Source organism: Clarias gariepinus, chromosome 15, assembly GCF_024256425.1.
Source record: "Clarias gariepinus isolate MV-2021 ecotype Netherlands chromosome 15, CGAR_prim_01v2, whole genome shotgun sequence".
Taxonomy (NCBI): domain Eukaryota; kingdom Metazoa; phylum Chordata; class Actinopteri; order Siluriformes; family Clariidae; genus Clarias; species Clarias gariepinus.
Genome location: NC_071114.1, coordinates 26040522 through 26061470, shown reverse-complemented (window position 1 = coordinate 26061470; position 20949 = coordinate 26040522). Strand labels below are relative to the sequence as shown.

The window sequence follows — 20949 nt, the reverse complement described above, 5'->3', positions numbered from 1 at the left end:
GGACATGAAGGTAGTTGGTGTGAGAGAAGAGGATGCAGAGGATAGGGTTAGATGGAGGCAGATGATTCGCTGTGGCGGCCCCTGAAAGGGAACAGCCGAAAGACAAAGAAGAAAGAAGAAGACTAAATACTAATATGAAAAAAAATGCTGTGTCTGCAAATATTGTGGAAGAGATGTATTGTAGTATGATGATAATATGTGTATTTGTTTATTTATTCACATGATTCATTCGGTCATCCATTTATTTTCATTTTTACCTTTTTCTAAGTCTTTAAATGTCCAGCTCCTGCCCATTGTAAAGTAGCTTCAGATTCCTAGTTTTGGCTAACAGGCTCTGAGGTGTAGAGCCTTTGTTGACCCTTGACCCCTGGACTTTAATCCGCTGTGTGTTCTGAGATGTTTTTCCGCTCACCAAGTTTGTATTATGGTTATTTGTGTCACTCTAAGAATAGTCTGTAATTTCTAAAATACTCACAAACAAAAACATACGAAGGTTGATGGGGTTCATACTGTAGATTCCAGCATCCAGTGAGTTTATATTTCAATAACCTGTTAATTTGTCATCATTTTAAAATATGCTTTTGGGTAATACAGTTCACGTAATAGTCTAGTCCAGACGTAATAACCGAATTAAACTGTTTTCATCTGCGGTAAGTCCCCTGGCTCAGGAGTGACATGGAGACTTTATTGCCGAATGTCTGGACGGTGTGCTCACCTCGGCAGTTTGACCTCCTCCACAGCCTCTCTACTGTTCCTTATGAACGCGGCTTACGATAATTACATACACAGAGCATGCGTCTCTCATGCCGCCCCCTACCTCTCCCTCCAGTAGCCCGCGAAGAAGGAAGCTCGTGTTCCTTTCAGCAATAAGATAAATGTTTTTCTGATCATCTTAACTGCTTTGAATATGTCTAATCTTCACAGCAGGGGCTCTGTAAACAGCTTAAACAGCTGTATGTCATATAAATCACGTCCCATAAGCAAATAAAATATATGTCAAAGTTCATTTTCTATTCCGTTCCCTCAGGAGTTTATCCGGCACTTTCACGTGATGCTACCTGAGGACGTACAGGCCATGCAGGAGGACATCAGGCGCTACATCTGCCAGACGGACCTCGCCCCCGATGGCTTTCAAGTGGGCCGCACGATGGTATGACTGCACCTTTCAGTATTCGATGAACGTAGCGAAAGCGTTACTGTAGTGGAATTTAATTTCTTTTAATTTAAGTGAATTAGGTATCTAAGTGACCACAACCCATAGCTGTAGCATGACACACAGTACACACTTTTATTAGTCGCATTCCTAGAGAATGTGTTGGTCACTAAGATGGTGTGTGCGGGCCAGGTGTTCATGCGTGAGGTGGCGCGCCAGAGACTGCAGGATCTGCTCCATCAGGAGGTGCTACGGAGGATCGTCAATCTCCAGCGCCGTTTCCGAGCTGTGCGCGAGAGGAAGATCTTTCTCAGGATGAAGCACGCGACCCACCTCATACAGGTAAGGCTCATGTCTCTAAAAACGATTCTATGTTTTCTGTATTCTTCTACTCTTTAAGAGTGTCTTGTGTTTGTTCTGGTTCGCTGGCTCTTTGTGTCCGCATAGTACTGAAAAAAATATTTTTGGTATTTTAGTGCTGCGTTTGCTGTTCAGTAGCTCAATTCCTACTCGTAAGAACATGTGGTGCAGCTTTGCTTGATGGAACAATAATAAATATGGCTAAAGTGGAGAAAAGATCTATGGAAATGTAAATATTGTACTAGCAATCAAAACCTTTTCAACGTGATGTGTTATTGTACCGTCAATCCTTTTGAGAAATCAAATCATTTTAAGTATTTCACTCATATTTCATTTAGACACTAATGCATTTAATTTTATTTCTTTTTTCAAATTACTGCCTCTAAAAAAAACTGATGGAAGGATGCCTAAGAAACTTTATTTCTGCACATATATGATCTATAATGTTTTCATAATAATAATAATAATAATAATAATAAAAATAATACATGCCCAGATGTTAAGAAAACTTTTACATCTATTTGTCTTGTTGCAGAGCCTTACTACTCAATTTAATTCAGTTTTATTTATAAAGTGATTTTTATAATGGCCAAGAGCGACAGCAGCAAGGAAAAAAAAAACATCCTCATTTGGGTGATTATCAGATAGATTGATCTGCAGTCATACTGTTAAGCAGCTGGAGGTTTAGTGTAACAGGAGACGTGCTTAAGTTAATATGAAGTACAGTTTTGTTATTAGGGGCTCGGGTACATTACAGTTTCTCTATCTTTTCCAACATCACAAGGCCAGCACCATAAAGACATGGTGTGCCAAGTATGGAATAAAACAACCTGAGTGTTCCACACAAAACCTGGCATCAACCCCACGGAACACCTTTGGGATGAACTGGAACTTTGATTGCACCCCAGACCTCCTCATCTAACGTTAATTCAATTCAATTTAGTTCAGTTCATTCAGTTCATTTCATAGCGATTTTAACAACAGTTTTTTTCCTAAAAAAAAAATAAATAAATAAAAAAAATCCCTTAGATGACAGTAGGAACTAGATTCGACTGGGAACCTCATTTGGGTGATATCAGATAGCAGGGACTGATCAGCAGTCGTACTGTGTGTTAAGCGGCTGGAATTTCAGTATAACAGATGAGGTAATATATAAGGAAAGAGATTGCCTGAAATATTATTTTGAACCTGCCTTTTTTCTCTTTTGGATTACCCGTCCAAACATCCAGAATACATAGCTTTTTTACAGTGTGACAGCTCAGCCCTTAGACTCATTTTGTGTATTGCAGTTGCACAAAAAAAAACACATGGCATTGCTTGGGTCAATTCCTGCAGTCATGTTTGATTCAGCAATAAAATGCTTTCTCCTGGCAATCGACTTGTCTAGAGTTCATTTAGGCGGTTATTTAGGCGCAGCACAGAATGTGATGTTTTCTCACCTGCAGTAGGGTTCGTTTCAAACGGACTATTAACTGTAAACCCCCTGAAAGCACCCGAAAGGTAGGCTACCCAGTTTCACCCGTCAGACCCACATTCTTTCTTTCTCTAATGTACAGGATTGGTGGCGGAGCATCCAGGCCAAGCAAAGAGACGAGCAGCTACAGTATGATGATAATGTCAGACAGGGGGCAGCAATCTGCTTACAGTCAGCCTGGAGAGGATTCCATGAGCGCCGCAGATTCCTGATGTGGAAGGAAGCAGTAGTGATAATCCAAAGAAGCTGGAGACTGTGCTGCTACAGACGCGGTCAAGCTGCTGTCATCATCCAAGCCGCCTGGAGAAGCTACAAGACCAGGGAGCAGTACCTTCATCAACGTCATGTCATCATTCTCTTCCAAGCAGCGTGTCAAGGTTGTTTGGCAAGGCAAAGGTAAGTGAGTCCTTTCAATACAGAGACCTGCTTTGTTTAGACATGTTGCTCAACAATCAGGACCCTAAAATATCCTGGATCAGTCCAATCCGTGGCCTAAGCTTGTTCATGCCCAAATCTTATTGGTAGTAGGTCAAGCAGAAATCTCCGGGTTTATAAAAAACACTTCAGCACTGAGCAGAAGCAGTTTGTTGGGAGAAGTGTAAAGTTGTTCTGGTCCTGTTTCAGTTGGATAAATGTTTATTTTATGCAATTCTTTCATGTTTTTTTTAAATTAGTGGAAGTATTCTTTTAGTCTTTCAACATCCTCAGCAGCTGTCATCAGTCTTTTTGGTATCTTTCAAACATATAGGTTCCAGGAACTGAAAGAGCAGAAGTTGAAGGACACACAGCTGCTAAATGGACAAACAAGCCCATCATCTCCAGAGGAAGAAAAACTAAAGATCATGGGTCTGGATGTGAGCATGTGGGAGGACCGTTCTTTCGAGGAGCGAGAAAGAAGCTTCCAGCACCTTCGTGAGGCCGATGCTCCCCAGGAAGAGTTGCATCAGAAGGGTAAACAGATGCAAGAAGAAGAGACAGAAGCACAACCACGAGCTCAAGTGGTGATCAGAGAGCGAGCACGCCCATTCGATGACTCCAGCACGGGCCTAAAAACACGGGCTAAAAGAGAAAGCCGGCGTATGCGGGAGTTGGAGCAGGCCAAGTTTAGCCTGGAGCTTCTTAAGGTGCGTTCCACAGGGGGAACATCTCCATCCGAGGACAGGCGCTGGTCTGTGGAGTTTCCCAGTGATGGTGCCCTGTCACCTCAAGGCACTCCAGATAGTCAAAGCTCGAAAGGAAGCTTTGAGCTGGTTAGTATGGATGACTATGCAAAAGAAAAACCTTCATGTGATGAGTCGGGGGACCTTAACTCATCTTTTTCAGCACTTCCCCTACATGAAGTGCTCCCTAGCAGCCCCAAGCTTGCACTTCCCCCTGAACCTCAGTCGCCTGCCATTTTCAAAGCCGAATCAGACAATCTTCCTGCTTTGTCCAAACTGGAGAACTCTCTTCCTACTTTCTATGTTCCTGCTCAAGAGAACAACTCTGTCTTTGCAAAGTCTAGTATGAACTCATCCATCTCACAGCATCAGAGTCCAGAAAAGCCAGTAAAGGACGGAAAGCCGTTGTCACACAGACCGGTTGTGGTTGTGATTAGCATGCAGAAGGACGGCTTGCCTGATGCCTTGTCTGATTTGAAGCCACCAGATGTAAGAGACAGTTCTGTTCAGACCAGTGAGCCTCCCAGCCCGGTGCATGGTGAAAGAACCACCAGGTCCATGCTGGAGAGGCTTGAGAAGCTCAATGAGGCCAAACAGGAGCGGCAGAAGCACCAGCAAGAGCAGAATGAAAGGGAGATGATGGAGCAGATCCGCCAGCAGAAGGAGATCCTGGAGAAGCAACGCAAGGACTTTGCCTATTTCGAAAGAGAGATGTTTGAGAAGCAGAGAGGCGAGGCCCTGCAAAGGATTGAGCAAAGTAGGCAAGAAAGATTCAGAAAGGCCTCGGACAGAAGTGACCCTATAGCACAGCCAGAGCCTGATCTCATCTCACTACAAACAAAAGACAAACAGGGTACACCGACCAAAACAAGAGAAAGACCAAAGGGCAAACAGAATGTCTCCGATGGATGGTCTCCAAAACTTACCTTAGACTCTCATCAGGGTGCCCCCAAAGAAGTCCAAAAGAAACCACCTACCTCAAGTGTCAACATTAACATGTCCGAGCGACGTGGAGATGTTTTTTTCTCTCCCAAGGACAAGGTTTCCTTCTCGACGTAAGTATCGACCTTTTTTAAAATAACATGCTGCCCTTCCAAAATAGTAGAAACTAATTTAGCGGAAACTTGATAGACACCTGTGTTACAGGTTTGAAAAGGGAATTACCGTTAGAGGGAAGTCTGCGGGAGTTCAGAAGGAGGCCAGAACCTCAGATATTAAATCCGTGAAGCCTCTCAAAGGGCGTGAGGTAAGACAAAAAATGTTTTAAATAAAATTCTTAAGCAAATGACTGTTATATTCGACACCACTAGCTTTGTATAGTGTTTTAAATCCTCAGGAATTTCTATTGTTATTACTCACGAGTGCATTTTTGTATGTAATGTAAGAACTGTTAAGGAGAGACCATCTTGGATAAGAGGAGCACCTGCTTACACAGCGGGGTTCGTCACAGAAGCGTTTTTTACTTGTGTTGTTATTGTTTGGTTGATCAGGTTGCCAGACCAGGCCATAAAAAAGCCCGCATGGCGCGGACACGCGCAGACTTCCTGACCCGCGGTTCAAATCTTCCAGGGGAGGGGGAGTCAGAGGAGGAAGAGTATGATGAGACCCCTCTGTCCATTGGCCCACCCCTCCCCAAGCAGGACTCAGAGGGGGGGACACTAGACGCATGTCACAGTGACTCTGAAATGGTAATTAAACGGCCCACGCTTCCCAAAAACCGTGGCCATCTTACGACGCCAGCCCCAACAGCGTGGTTTCTCTCTACAGCTAACCTACAGAATCTCCTAGACCTTCTGTACTCACCGCTTAAAGAGCTGCCGCACTGTGGATTTCACAGTGTACACTGTAATCTAGGAAACATTTCTTGAAGATCATCCTCATCTGTGATGGCAGAAACTATAAAAAAAAAAAATATATATATATATATATATATATATAAGACACAAACCCCCCAAAATATGATGGACACAAACCCAAATGATTTCTCAGACCATTTATTAGTTTTAAATACTGTAGATTGTGATCTGGGCATTGTTGTAAATCTCAGCCACACAGATGTTGATTAAACCAAGAGTGATTCCGCTTCCGACTGTTAAAAATCCGTTAATCCAACTATGCTTTACATTCTGATTATTGCACTAATTTAGACCATAACCGTCATCGTAGCTCTGGGTTTGCCTGCAATCTGCGTTAGTCAGAGATTCTCCATGGCTTAGCACCCAGAATAATCACCACTGCATGCTCTTTAGACGCCGGCTGTTTCTCTGTCCTCACCGGTAGTTTCCTATAAGCGCCAGGAGCAGGACGGTGTCTCTGGTGTCTCCTTTGGCCTTCCCTTATCCTGTAGATTTATTCACAGTTTCTCACCATCTTTTATCTTGTCTTCTGTTGCTTTCATGCTTTTTGCAGCAAATGTTTTTCATTGATTGATGTAAGTTCTTTGAGTGTCCAATTGTTCATCTATTTGTATTTAATGGAATACTCCAGTGTTTCAAGTCACTTTGGATGAAATGCCATACTGTAAATGTTTAAATCTTTTCAGTTGTGTATGTGGATTATTTATGGCAAGAATTTTAACAAAAAAAAAAACCTACCTACAGTAAAATTCTGAGGGCAGTTGTTCTCTACTTTATTAGCTTGTGCATTACTTCATTTATTCGTTAGTTGTAATTTGGAAAGAAAAAAAAATTTCGATGCGTATTTGGATCTCTACGTCGAAATATAAGTTTTTTTTATCCAAAATAGCAGCAGTCAATTTTATGTCATCTGTCTGTTCTTGTATATCACACCGTTTACTTTTTTTCCGTTTTTTTTTTTTCTTAAGTCAAAGCAATTTTGTATACAAAGCTGTAAATCTGTCCAATTAAATTAACATGAATAATCTCCAGAGTGGCTTTTTATTTAATAATAGGCTAAAAGTAAAGAACGGTATTGGTAAGACGTCCCCTCATGTACGGTGGCCGTGAAGTGCAAAACAAATTAACAAAACTGAAAACAAAATAAATTAAAAAAGGAAATAACAACACAACAAAACCCAAGACAAAATAACAAATTCAAAACCAAATTAACAAATCCGAAAACAAAATAACAAAACCCAAAACTAATTTGTTGTTATGTTTTGGGTTTTGTTGTTTTGTTTTTGATTTTGTTATTTTGTTTTCCGTTTTGTTAATTTGTATTGCACTTCTACGAGACATCTGTCACGCAAGATATACAGGAAGTAGGAACTTGTTTCTCTATCTTTGTTTCTTGTGTGTTCTGCTTCACTTTAAACTACAGTGGCCGTGAAGTGCAAAAAATAAAATAAACAAAACTGACTTAAGAACGGCATATTTGAAACCACAATAAGGACAGTACATGTTTGCACATTCATACACACACGAATCTACCGCTACTACAGTACTACCTGTATATCTTGAGTGACAGATGTCTCGTCCAATCAGCGGTAAGAATTTCATTCGCAAACTATACCTACCTTTTCTGGTTTATATCTAACTGGCCGAGAAGTGCAATACAAATTAACAAAACGGAAAACAAAATGACAAATTCAAAACCAAATTAACAAAATGGAAAACAAAATAACAAAAGCAAAACAACAAAACCCAAAACAAAATAACAAATTAGTTTTGGGATTTGTTATTTTGTTTTGGGTTTTGATATTTTGGTTTTAAATTATTTTGTTTTCCCTTTTGTTAATTTGGTTTTGAATTTGTTGTTTTGTTTTGGGTTTTATTTTGTTTTCAGTTTTGTTTTTTTGTTTTCAGATTTGTTAATTTGTTTTGCACTTCAGGGCCACCGTACTTATGTCTTCCTCATAGTATTTTAAACTCTTAATTCAATTAACAGCTGTCCTTAATCATGTTGAAATTCCTGTCTGTGGTAATCATACATACACTCCAGAAGCACTATATAGAGATACATGGTTTTCTATTAGTTGTTAATCTTGTATAAGCTGTAAATAATCAATAGTGGTAATGATAGTGTTAATTATAGTGAAAAAAAGAATGTTCTGTTGTGTGTTGTATGTGAAGAGTTAATGTATTTGATTATACAGTAATGTTCGTATCAGTTGCGAGTTCTTTTTTTTTTATTTTTTTTTAACATGACTCGAAAGTACAAATAACAGACTGCTCTGTTATCAGGTTAAACAAACTGCTTTGTCATTTCTTAGCCATCCACATTCCTCGGAGAGCAGAAGAGGATGATGCATAAAGCCATGTCTTCTGGGGACCTCGGCAAGGGTGACTCGCTGAGAAAGATTTCACATGGAGACGGAAGGTCGGAAACCAGGCTGCTTCTTTCTTTCTTTTTTTTTTTCTTTTTTTTTTTTAGCTATTTTCCCTCTGGAAGCATCAAAAATAATGTGTGCGTTTTGTGCTCAGGGTTCGGGGCAAGATGAAGTTCTGGGGAAAGACAAAGCAGGGAGAGAAGAAAACGTCCAGAGACAGACTAATGTATGCCGGTGAGTCTCTAGATGGGGACTACCCTGATACTGCACTCCTCGTGGCGGAAGGTGAGATGATGGTCACAAGTAATAAAACAAGAATGTTTTTTTTTTTCCCCCATGTAGATTCTTGTGTTAAAGACTTCTTTTTTTGTGTGTGTATGTGTGTGCAGGAGAGTCCTTGTCCCCTCCTAATAGCCCTGAATTCAGCTCTCTGCCAGAGTTCAAGGAGAACAAGGAGCCCTCGCCCAAAGTGAAGCGGCATCGCAGTGTAAAGATCAGCAGCGCAGCTCTAGAGCCCGCCCAGTGGCAGAACGACGCACTACAGATCCTCACATGTGCAAACGACTACAAGAGTATGAACGAGTTCCTCATGAAGAAGGTACAGTACCGCATGCATTTAAGCACTAGTCTAAAGATTCTTTTAGGAGTTAATTAATTACCTTAAAATCAGAATCAGTACCTAATGTACCTAATGATTCACAGATTGCTGATCTAGATACTGAGGACAGTAAGAAGGACACAATGGTGGACGTTGTGTTTAAAAAAGCACTGAAGGAGTTCCGCCTGAACATTTTCAACTCTTATACCACCGCTTTGACTGTGAGTATTTTAATAAGCGACTGATAAACAGGGAATTTTTTGTTTAAGTATCACATTTGTGAAACTTTTCTTTACATTTCATATTTCTATTCCCTTAAATCACTCAGAATACAGTACATTAGAGAAACAGTTCAAATGGTTACAGAGTGTCTTTAATACTAATAATTGACATATAACAGAAAAACTGAACTAGCTAACTAAGAGGCCTAGTTAGCTGGCTAGCAGAGACAAGACATAAATTACAACATAAATTAACAAAAACTAACTAAGGAAGACTATCTACAGGGTTTTTACAGACAACAAAGTGCACACGGTTGTTAAATAATTAATTCATAACAAATTAATTAATTGTAGCCTACTGTTTCCACTACCTGACCCGCATGGTCTTTGTTTTACCCATAATCAAACCATAAATAAATAAAGATAAGTTACACACAAATTAACACCTGTCAATCAATTTTGCCGCGGGACTCTGGCATGAATAGGCACAAAAGGTGCAAATTCGCCTATCTGGCAATACTCTGGCTTTAGACCGAATGAAAGAGGACAGCCACGAGATACGTCTAAAGTGGTGTGTAGGATTTGTGGTAAAGTTGTCCGTGCAAAAGATGCGCAGACGACAAATTTACATAACCATTTGCGTGTTCACCATCCCGCGGAATACAGCTCATTGCCAGTGTGTAACTTAAAATGGTAAATTTAATATTATCTCAGTCAGGTGGTGTACAGTAAATAGCAAATGTTTTCACCCCCCATGGTTTTGAAGTAAATATGCGTTATTATTATGAAATTTATTAACATAAAAAAGAGGAAATGCAACCAGCTATAATTTTATCTATAAATTGGTCTATTTGGTCATTTTTATCTTATTTGCTTATTGTTTTATGCAGATGGATGATGGGAAAAGCATCCGGTATAAAGACCTACACGCACTGTTCGAGCAGATCCTAGAGAAGACGATGCGTCAGGAGCAGAGAGACTGGAGCGAATCCCCCGTTCGAGTTTGGGTGAACACCTTTAAAGTGTTCTTAGACGAGTTCATGACGGAGTATAAGCCACTAGACAGCAGTATGAACAAGGTAACTGTAACTGTTTTTACATAAAATGATAAAGAATTAATCTCTGACCGGTCAAATCAAAACTCGGGCGAATGTCCGCTAGCTGTGCCGCTAACTGAGCCATAACGTTGGAGTCGACCCTGGGACTTCAACTTAAACCAGACAACGATTGACGTGCAGCATGTATCAGAATGGCTGAATGTTTGGACACCCAAGCGTCACACCCTAACCTGAGTCTCCATCAAACATTTCTCACAGATTTGGAAGCACACACTTCGTATAGAATGTCTGCTTTTCAACTGGTCCAAACCAGATCCAGCACCACAGTGACCCTGTACACAAAGTGAGCTCCATGAGGACATGGTGTGTTATAGTTGGAGTGGAAGAACCCACACAGAGAAATAACTTTAACCCCCCTGAACACCTTCGGGATGTACTTAACCTGGAGGCCCCTCACCCATATGCACTACATTGCCAAAAGTATTCACTTGCCTGCCTTCACATGAATATAAACTTTAACATCCAATTTTTAATCCATAGGGTTTAAGATGATGTTGGCCCCGCCCCCTTTGTAGCTATAACAGCTTCATCTCTGCTGGGAAGGCTTTCCACAAGGTTTAGGAATGTATGGAAATTTGTGACCATTCTTCCAGAAGCGCATTTGTCAGGTCAGACACTGATGTTGGACGAGAAGGCCTGTCTGACTGTCTCCGCTCTAATTCATCCCAAAGGTGTTCTGTCAGGTTGAGCTCAGGTTTCTGTGCAGGCCAGTAAAGTTCTTCCACACCAAACTCACTCATCCATGTCTTTATGGACCATGCTTTGCGCACTGGTGCGCAGTCATGTTGGAACTGGTATGGGGTTGTTTTTCAAGAGTTTTGCTCAGGACCCTTGCTTTAAACTTTTTGATACCAGTTTGGGGATGGCCCCATCCTGTTCCAACATGACTGCACACCAGTGCACAACGCAAGGTCCATAAAGAACACCTTTGGGATGAATTAGAGCGGAAACTGCGAGCAAGGCCTTCTCGTCCAACATCAGTGTCTGACCTCACAAATGATCTTCTCAACGAATGGTCACAAAATTCCAGTAAATAAACTCCTAAATCTTGTGGAAAGTCCACAAGAACTGAAGCTGCGGCAAAGGGGGCAGGGCCAACATTATATTAAACCCTATGGATTAAGACTTGGATGTTAGTCAAATTTATATGCATGTGAACGAATACTTTTGGCAATATAGTCTAAATGCCTGACTTCACTAAAGCTCTTGTACAATGTGTGATTGGATACAAATTCCCACAGCCATGCTCTGAAATCTGATGGAAGGCCTTCTTAGCAGAGTGGAGCTTATTATAACTGCAATGGGGAATAAATGTGTACTGAGATTTTGAACAAGGATATGTAGGTGTAATGGTCAGGTGTCCACATTCTTTTGGCTAGTTTGACCACCTTCAGCTAAGTAATTAAAATGGCTTTACTACTAATGGCAGGAAATTATATTTGTTGCCTGTTATTATTATAATCATATATTTTTTATGACTGTTTGATTAGTTGTTTTGTAATTGAATCCCATAGTAAAATAACTTTGAATTGATTTTGTGTTCCAGGTCATCAAGCCGGATCGAAAGAAGAGGAGGAAGAAGGACATTGATATTGTGAGTATGATTACAACCTGTATTGTGCATTATTGCCTTTTTATTAAACTATTCATTTTTATGTTTTTTTGTTTTGTTTTGCTCGCCTTTTTATTTTTTCTTTCGTTTATTTTTAACAGGTAGAGGAACACAATGGCCACATCTTCAAGTCCACTCAGTACAGCATCCCCACCTATTGCGAGTTCTGCTCCTCCCTAATCTGGATGATGGACAGGGCGTGCGTTTGCAAACGTGAGTTTGTGTCCACTACTTCGAGACTCATGAACATTGCCAAGAACCCAGTTCTAATACTATAATCAAATTGTTTACTGTTGAGCACATGTTGGGGTGTGTGTATAGCAATGCCTACTTCAGCTTAACAGCTGCTTTTTATATATTGTGTGACCTTTTTGTATGATGTACATGAGACGTGATTTTAGCTGAAGGGAGACTGATTAAAATGTCTGTTTGGTGTGTAGTGTGCCGATACGCTTGTCACAGAAAGTGCTGTCTGAAGACAATCAGCAAGTGCAGCAAGAAGGTAAGGAACTATCACATGCAAATTGGAATTAAATTTGTTCCTTGGACTGTCTGAGACATAAGTCATACGGTCCATGCTGAAACGTATTACAGTACATACTATTAGCTAGCTACAAGACTAACACACCGCTAGGTCAACAGAATTGATTATAATATTGAACTGGTATATAATTCATTGAATATGAATTATATACCAGTAAATTTGTGACGGGATCATGGACACCCAAAGGCTCATCTATACTAATGGGGCCCAAAGGTCAGCCCTTCCAGTCTAATCCCATAGAAAAGCTAATGAAGCACGAATAGAAAGATATCAGAACATTTTATAGGCTAAAGATATACAGGATGAAGAGTGTGATGTAGTCGATAGCATTATAAGGTTGAAAGTTTAATATTTATAACCTGTGTACAGATGAAAGAACTGATCTTTGAAAAATAAAGGACTAAAGTGCTGCTGCATTGTCCTTGTTACATAATCACAATCAGTAGCCAGTCAAACGGCATTGTGGGTAATAGAGCCACACAATTGATCACAGAAAAATCGAAATTCCAGCATAGACCTGTGCAATTATTTAACCACAAAAAGCTGAAATTTATGTCAGGTAATATACCTGATAGGAATTTATGTAGAGTTTTTTTATTTCTTTTAATGTTTTTAATACTGTATGTGTGAGGTTCAAACATTAAGTCCTCTAAATTAGATCATTTGTCCAATTATTTGGCCTGGATAAATATGTTTGGATATAAAATGGAATATTTAATTCTATTGCAGTTTAAGTCACATTTGCAATAATGTGTCAGAATTATTTAAAAAATAATAATTAAATTGTGCAGCCTTTGTAAGTAATTTAAGAGGCCATTAGCAAAAGTGAAGCCAGATCAACATATTACAAAATAAGTCTTGCACAGTCAGTAATAAAAAAAAATAAAAAAAGATTATTCAGTTTGTTCATGGTGGATTTGTTTCTGAACTTATTAACTGTTTTAATTGTTTGGTGTTTGTCTGTGTTTATGGATAGTATGATCCTGAGCTATCATCAAGGCAGTTTGGTGTAGACGTCTCCCGTTTGACCCAGGATGACCGATCGGTACCTCTGGTGGTAGAGAAACTCATTAACTATATCGAGATGCATGGCCTCTACACAGAAGGCATCTATAGGAAATCTGGCTCTGCCAATAAGATCAAGGAACTGAAACAGGGTCTGGATACAGGTAGGGTACTTAAACTAATTAAATAGAACAGAGACGATACCAACAAGTAGTGATGGTTGTCAGCATTCCTTATGAATAAAATTATGTATTTTGTCATTTCATTGTTGTTGTACAGATGTTAGCAGTACAAACTTGGACGACTACAACATCCATGTCATCGCCAGCGTTTTCAAACAGTGGCTGCGTGATTTGCCTAATCCCCTAATGACCTTTGAACTGTATGAGGAATTTCTAAGAGCCACGGGTAAGTGATTAGCCTGGCTTAGCTATACCAGGAAATTTTTTTTTTTTAACAATGCCTTGTTAAGGTGAAATGAAGTAAAGATCCTTCACCGTCTGGACAGGTTTATATTATACTGTACTTACTTAATTGTATTTATACCAGATATATAATTAAATAAAAATTAGTTTTGCTGTACAGAACCGCAGATACGAAAGGATCGCGGTTCTACAAACATTTGTAGACGCAAATAAATTGTGGAAGTAGCTCACATGTATTTTACGATAGACACTGCAGTGCACCTGATACCAATATTTACAATTATATACAATCTTTTTAGTGTGTAAGCGAATGTATAAAATGTCCAAATTATATACATGTGTGGGGTTCAGGAGTAATGATTCAACCTTAACGGTTTCAATAAATCAGTCCGGGAGCACGATGATAGAAAATGTCTGTCCCGTAGAGCTGTCCTGATGGTGAATAATCCTCATTTCGGAAAATCCTCAACAAAACAGAGGATTTTCCGAATCTCTTTTCTTGTCTAATACAGTGGAAAATGGCTCTTGGACAAAATTGCGTCTGTTCAAGGGTGCAGACAACACTGTTGCATTTCACATGTGAGATTATGTACTCGTTAGGCACGTTGTGCTTGGCTTACATGCGGTTATGGTTTTTGTCCACATGATTGCAGTGTGGGGAAAGGGGACAGATGGACTGCTTAGATTTAGCCAAGTGCATTGGTATGCTTTACTTTATATACTCATGTCAAAGGTGTATAAGATTTACTGTGTCGGACTTAAGAACAAATCCAACTTACGAACGTGCTCCCGGAACGAAACTCGTTTATTAGTTGGGGACTACCTGTACTGCAATACGCAAGCAGGGACTGTATGTTTCTGAAAATAAAAATACAGTACACATGGTCATTGTCGCACAGGAGAATAAATGTACTTTTTTTTTTCCAGGCCTTCAAGAAAAAAAAGAGGTGGTACGAGGGGTGTACTCTGTGATCGATCAGCTCAGCAGAACTCACCTCAACACTCTGGAAAGGCTCATCTTCCACTTGGTCAGGTGAGAGACTTCCTAATCCTGTTCTCATGTAAATTAACGTAGTCAGTAGCAGTCGTCGATCATCCGTCACAACATGTACGGTTTAAGGTCATTTCACCGTATGTACATGTTTATGAGCCTTCACACAAGTTCATGGGCGTGTCTTACAGGATTGCTCTGCAAGAAGAGACCAACCGGATGTCCGCCAACGCGCTGGCCATTGTTTTCGCTCCTTGTATCCTGCGGTGTCCCGACACGATCGACCCTCTGCAGAGTGTTCAGGACATCAGCAAAACCACAGCGTATGTTATGACACTCTGTTGGCTTGCATTAGCAATAGCATTAGCAGAATGGTTTGCCAAACACTACATCCACAGTTTCACTACTCACTTTTTGTGATGCCGTTTTTGCTGAATTGTTGACATGTACAGTATCTGTGGTCCACTTTTCAGTCAAATCGCTTGTTATAAATTGCTGAGTTTGGTGAATAATTTCTCTAAATGTCATTATCGCGTTTTTTTTTTTTTGTATTTTATATCCAGATGTGTAGAACTGATCATTTACGAGCAGATGAACAAGTACAAAGCCCGGCTGAAGGATATCAACACCCTGGAGTTCGCTGAGAATAAAGCAAAGAGCCGTCTGACGTTTATCCGTAGGTCCATGGTGAGTAAAATCAAAACACAACAGATGGTGCCACGTGACCCAACATCCCACGACACACATTTACACTTTAACCCTGAATTTGTGCTCTGCCGTACCCCTTTAACCCTGTTCCTTCATATCCCGTCTGCTCTCCAATCCAGAGGCCTGTAGTAATCGCGGTTAGGTTTATGAGCATAACCCGCAGTGCAGCGGCGGTACGTACTCACTATGTACTGTATGCTCACTCCAGCCACCCCTCATTGGTCAAGTCCCAGCACTTTGTGGTCTCTCTCTGTCACCATCATTACACCACTCCAGTGTATCTGTGTCCCACTCAGTCAGATCACTTCCACTGGCATCTTTTCACAAAGTCACGTAGCGGGAATGTATGCGCTTCAATGGTGGGCATTCGTCCCTCGGTCTGGTTCATCTTATTGTTCTGTGTCCTTTTTAAATACCATATTTACGTTAGGAGCTAATGTTTTCCTTTTCTTTTCCTTTGTTTAATCTGACAACACGCAGGCCAGTGCAGCAAGAAAGGTAACCCGTAACGTGTACACCTTGTGTCTGTGTTTGTAGTAGCTAGTCTGTGTGACTGAGTGCTTTTAGTAATGAATAAGAAAAACTGAAACGGCAAAAAAAAGGGTAAGTTTTCAAACAATAAACGCAAACTTTTGAAGTTTGCGCTTCCCGGAACTTGTTGACTAAAATGTAATAATGTAATAATGTAAAAAAAAATATGTTCTCTTGTGGTATACTGTAGGACACATTAAATTTACAGCATTTGACCAAAGTGACCTAAAATTCTAATTTATACAACTTAAATAAACAAATAAAACTTTGCACCAAAAAAGGGTGTGGGGGGGGGGGGATTTGTTACAGTATATTGGATAAGGAGCCAGTTTTACAGCGGCATAGAGGCATTTTATACAGTCTGTCTGCCTAAAAATGCTACTGTGTAAGTTATGTCAGTGTTATACTTTGTCCGAACTGTTGGGTTTTAAATCAGTTTTGTTTGCGATCAAGTATCAGCTCTCAATGTGCATGATGTTCCTTTGCTATGGTCAAAATGAAACCTTTAAACGTAATGTTATCCCTTTTCACTATTAGGACTTGCCGCGCTTTTAAACGTTTGAACTTTAATCAAGGGTCGCGATATGTGCAAAAGAGAAACATATTTCAGAGAAAATGCCGAGCTTTCAGAGCTTTTTTCTAATTGGAGGTGCTGTTTGTTACCTGTGCATTTCCGAGTCTAACAGAAGTGTGGCGTTCCCAACAGGGTAAAGGACGACCACGTAAGCTCAGCTATCAGTCACCATCTCCTCCTGTGAGTCCTCGCTCTCCCATAGCCCCTGAGGTTACGGAGGAGAGCGGAGACGAGGACACCATCAGAGACGCCGACGTGACGGACCAGCAGCAAGTCGCCATGCAGCAAGAAGAAAGAGTGCTGACGGAACAGATCGAAAGTCTGCAGAAAGAGAAGTAAGTGTGCAAGTGAGAGAAAATAGAATTGTTTGAGGGCTGTAATTTAAAATGTGTAACCTGTCCCCCTGTCTGTAGAGAGGAGCTGACGTACGAGATGCTGTCCCTGGAGCCGCGAGCATCTGACGACGAAACTTTGGAGTCTGAAGCGTCTATAGGGACTGCTGACAGCTCCGAAAACCTGAACATAGACTCTGAAGGTGCCGTCTCTGATTTCTCAGGTGAGTTCCGGTGTTATTTAAGGCTGACGGTCACAAGGCATTTTAAAAAGGAATCATTTATCCAGATTCAAAGGGGGAAAAACAAAATCACATTGGGTTGCATTCACATTAAGCTCATCATCACTTTGATGTAGATTAATTCTGACTGTATGTTTGTTTGTTTTTTTACTGTATGTTGACTAAACTACTCCTGCAACAGGCACTTTGTGACCTTAGCAACAGTTTTCTGCATTGTTTATTCATTAGTCTAGTTTAAAAAAATGTCACTCTTTATGTGAAACAAACTGATAGTGAGTGGAAAAAAGTGTGAATGCAGCCTGATTGTACTTTGCGCTGTTTCCTTTGACAGCTCAGAATGATTGGCATTTACACTATAGAATAAAACAGTAACTTGTTAACGCAATGCAAGGTCAGCAATATCATTGCCTGGTATTCTACAGTATGTTGTGAGCGTATATATTGAATAAAAGAAATGGCTTGAGTCTCAGACACTTTTACGATTCACAAACTGTCCTAGTGTGATTTTATTATTTTTATTATTATTTTTTTAAATATCCTTTTCTGCATTATGCTCCTCTCTCCTTCAGAAAAAGGCACCCCGTTAGCTGCCACCCGCCCCAAGAAGTCCCAGGGGAAAAGCAGGAGGATGTTGCGGCGACAGCCCGACTCTCTGGACTCTGTGGACTCTTGCTCCACCATGTCCTCAGTCTCCTCGCAGCCTTCTGCTCCTCCACGGCGCTTCCGGCTCCGATCCAAAATGCGTTCGTCCAGCCAGGATGCAACCGAGCAGGACGGCGACGAGAGGCCCCGCTTCAGCACCCGAGGCACTTTTAGCCCAGAAAAGAGCAAGAAGACGCAAAACGCCAAGTACTCTCCTCAGAAACCCCCAGAGGACCAGGGACACAACAGAGACCCAGACCTTCAGGCACAGCAGCTAGTGTTATATGGCAAAAACGAGTTTATGGTGTAGTAGTTGCTTGTCTTCCCTCATTTGCTGTCATTCCTCTGCTCTCCTCTGGCTACGTCCTCGGCGACAGCAGAACCAGTCCCTAAAGTGCCATGGGGAAGAAGTGTGGTGGAGAAACTGAGTCACGGTTTAAAGATGAACAGTGAGATGGAGGACAGGGTGAAAGATAATGTGATCGAAAAAAAAAAAGAACGAAAAATTTTACGTTTATTGCTCGGCTGCAGGCGGCTTTCCTCAGCCCGGAGACAAGGCCATGCATAGTCCAGACTCCATGAACCCAAGCTCAACCATTGGCTGCTTTTGAAGTTTACACTTTATAACCATGTTAAGCAGCGTGCTCTATAATTGTGTATGTATTTCACTCCTCGGCCTATTTAATAAAATTTTAATTACATGGTATATATTATATATAAATATATATATAAATCTCTCTAAATATATTATATGACATAAAATGTACTAAGCTGGAACACCAGTGATTTTCTGGGTTGTTAAATTCTTTTATATTTATCTTTCTTCCTGTTATGAACCCTTTGGAAAGCAGCGTGAGACAACGGCTGCTTGTGAGGGAGTGTGTGAGAGTTTAATTACGTGAAAACCACTTTGAAGTTTTTCGCTGCTTCTTAATTGAACGGGAATCTCGGCTACGAAGGGACCAAGCCAGCTGGTGTTTTAGTGCCAGAGGATCCCCGCTGAATGAAGACTGTTAACAAAAAAAAAAAAAATCAGCCTACTGTATCAGTAACCTCCTAACAGGCATCCATCCGTTCTGTTGTCCTACTTTTTTTTATTTTATTTTTTTTATATATATATATATATACACATGTGTCATCTAATTGTCAACTAAAGCATTTAGCGCATACCAAAAACAGGCAGCATGCGACTGTTTGCTCAAATCACTGACCCTGTTACTGACGTTTCCTGTGCAGCTTTTCTCGAAGCTGGCCAGTACTCACGCACTCTGTTGTCTCTCATTAGCTCCTACATGAAGACAAACTTATGCTCATCACAGTATGTGATACACAGCATTCTGTACCATTAGCATTATAAATTATATTGTTATTAAAGAATCTGCTGTCTTTATTAAATGCCAGCTGTAAAATTCTGATTACAATCTGTTACAATGTAACTAAACATGACGTGCAACTCGGGAGTAAGTCCGTGCAGTCTTTAAGTAGTTACCTGCTAAACCAAACTGCCGGTAACACATCTTTACTCACTGTGCTTTTTGTGTTTCCCTCACGTACCTGAACGTTTCCTGCAGTTTGGTATGTGGCATTGTGGTATTCAGGCCAAAGGCTTCACGCTAATTACTGAAGGTTTTTTGTTTTTTTTTTACATTTACACAAGGATGAAAAAAATCCCATTGTGTTAACGCGTATTATCTCGTATAGTGTTTGAACTTCTGATCACTGGCTGTTGGTCCTGCCTCAGCAATAGGTTCTGGTTCTGTTACGCAGGACTGTACGTGCGCGTGTGTGTGTGTGTGTGTGTGTGTAAAGTGCATTTAAAGAACTGTTTCTTAACACACAGAAAATTATGTCTGTGGTTATAAGAGACTTTTCCCCCCCCAGCTCATTAAAATGAAAGCTGTAAAAGTTAACTGAGAGGTGCACTTTTTTACGGTCATCTTGGATTCATTATTTAGTGTTTAAAAATATATTTTTTTTTATTTTAAGTAGTAGTAATATTAATTAATTAGTTAGTTAATTAGTTAAATGCACATACTTTATGTATGAATGTAATTTATAACAAAATAACATAGTTCAATGCAGTGTGTGTCATGAGGTTGGAAGTTTAATATAACAGGAAAGGTGTTTAAGTAAATATTGAGTTCTTATTTGTTTTTGGAAGCTTGGGTAAAATAAAATAAAAAAAACTAGTGGGAATTTCAGTTCTAAACTATTGAGTGACCAAATCACAGAAAAACTGCCTAGAAATAGAGAGAGAGAGGGTTGTGTATGCTAACAGCCCTGTATAAAGTCAATGTATATTTCGTGCAGAGTGCTATCAGGGACTTGCATATGACGGCATGACTAAAAGGGAGAGTCAGTAGGAATTACAGACACAAATTCTCCCTGGGAAGCCGTAAACAAACCTGAGTGATCAGTGAGAGTGGGAGAAGACAGCATGAAAACATACTGTACCGGTTTACCATAGGCTAAATAAATAGCCCTGCCCAACATTCTTAAGAGTACAATAGATATGATTAAGGTAGGTCTCTAATCATTAGGTAGGATTAATATTAGAATTATAATTAATATTTAAAATTTTTGTTCATAAAGCTTTTTCAGCAGTGGAGTGTTTATAAGATCATTGACAGGAGACGCACCCAAACACAAATAGTTTCATTGCACTATGAGCCAGTTTTCCAAACCTTCGTACCTTATTAAATCTTAGAAAGATAAAGGTTAAGTTTAAAGTCATACTCTGTAAATATTTTGGTTCATTTGTACACAAAGTCAGCCATAACATTAAAGCCACCTGTCTGATATCATGCAGGTCCCCTTAGTGCTGCCAAAACAGCTCTGACCATGAAGGCATGGGTTCCGCCAGACTTCTGAAGGTGTGCTGTGATTTTGTTCACAGAGACGGTAGCAGGAGATCCTTGAATTCCTGTAAGTTAAGATGTAGTGGACTTGTTTGTCCATCACATCTAACAGATGCCTGATCAGATTGAGATCTGGAGAGTTGGGTTGAAGGCCAAGTCATCACTATGATGTT

At 40.2% G+C, this 20949-nt stretch overlaps 1 protein-coding gene across 8 annotated transcripts in view; it reads left to right on the top strand.

Annotated features, from left to right (window-relative positions):
- The window catches only part of myo9aa (myosin IXAa), a 113216-nt gene extending 94878 nt beyond the window's left edge, over positions 1-18338 (top strand). For 6 of the 8 annotated variants that reach the window (XM_053512719.1, XM_053512724.1, XM_053512723.1 and 3 more), the window contains 22 exons: positions 1028-1150; positions 1346-1495; positions 3070-3383; positions 3736-5202; positions 5279-5393; positions 5638-5835; positions 8319-8425; positions 8530-8660; positions 8765-8973; positions 9078-9194; positions 10085-10273; positions 11859-11906; positions 12026-12137; positions 12365-12426; positions 13445-13637; positions 13753-13881; positions 14826-14931; positions 15081-15212; positions 15453-15576; positions 16835-17037; positions 17116-17258; positions 17846-18338. In XM_053512719.1, the coding sequence (XP_053368694.1) occupies positions 1028-1150; positions 1346-1495; positions 3070-3383; positions 3736-5202; positions 5279-5393; positions 5638-5835; positions 8319-8425; positions 8530-8660; positions 8765-8973; positions 9078-9194; positions 10085-10273; positions 11859-11906; positions 12026-12137; positions 12365-12426; positions 13445-13637; positions 13753-13881; positions 14826-14931; positions 15081-15212; positions 15453-15576; positions 16835-17037; positions 17116-17258; positions 17846-18228 (4755 nt within the window). In that variant the 3' untranslated portion in view covers positions 18229-18338. The remainder of the gene's footprint in view (positions 1-1027; positions 1151-1345; positions 1496-3069; positions 3384-3735; positions 5203-5278; positions 5394-5637; positions 5836-8318; positions 8426-8529; positions 8661-8764; positions 8974-9077; positions 9195-10084; positions 10274-11858; positions 11907-12025; positions 12138-12364; positions 12427-13444; positions 13638-13752; positions 13882-14825; positions 14932-15080; positions 15213-15452; positions 15577-16834; positions 17038-17115; positions 17259-17845) is intronic. The other 2 variants (XM_053512722.1, XM_053512726.1) reach the window with 2 other exon arrangements.
- Positions 18339-20949: the final 2611 nt, after the last annotated feature.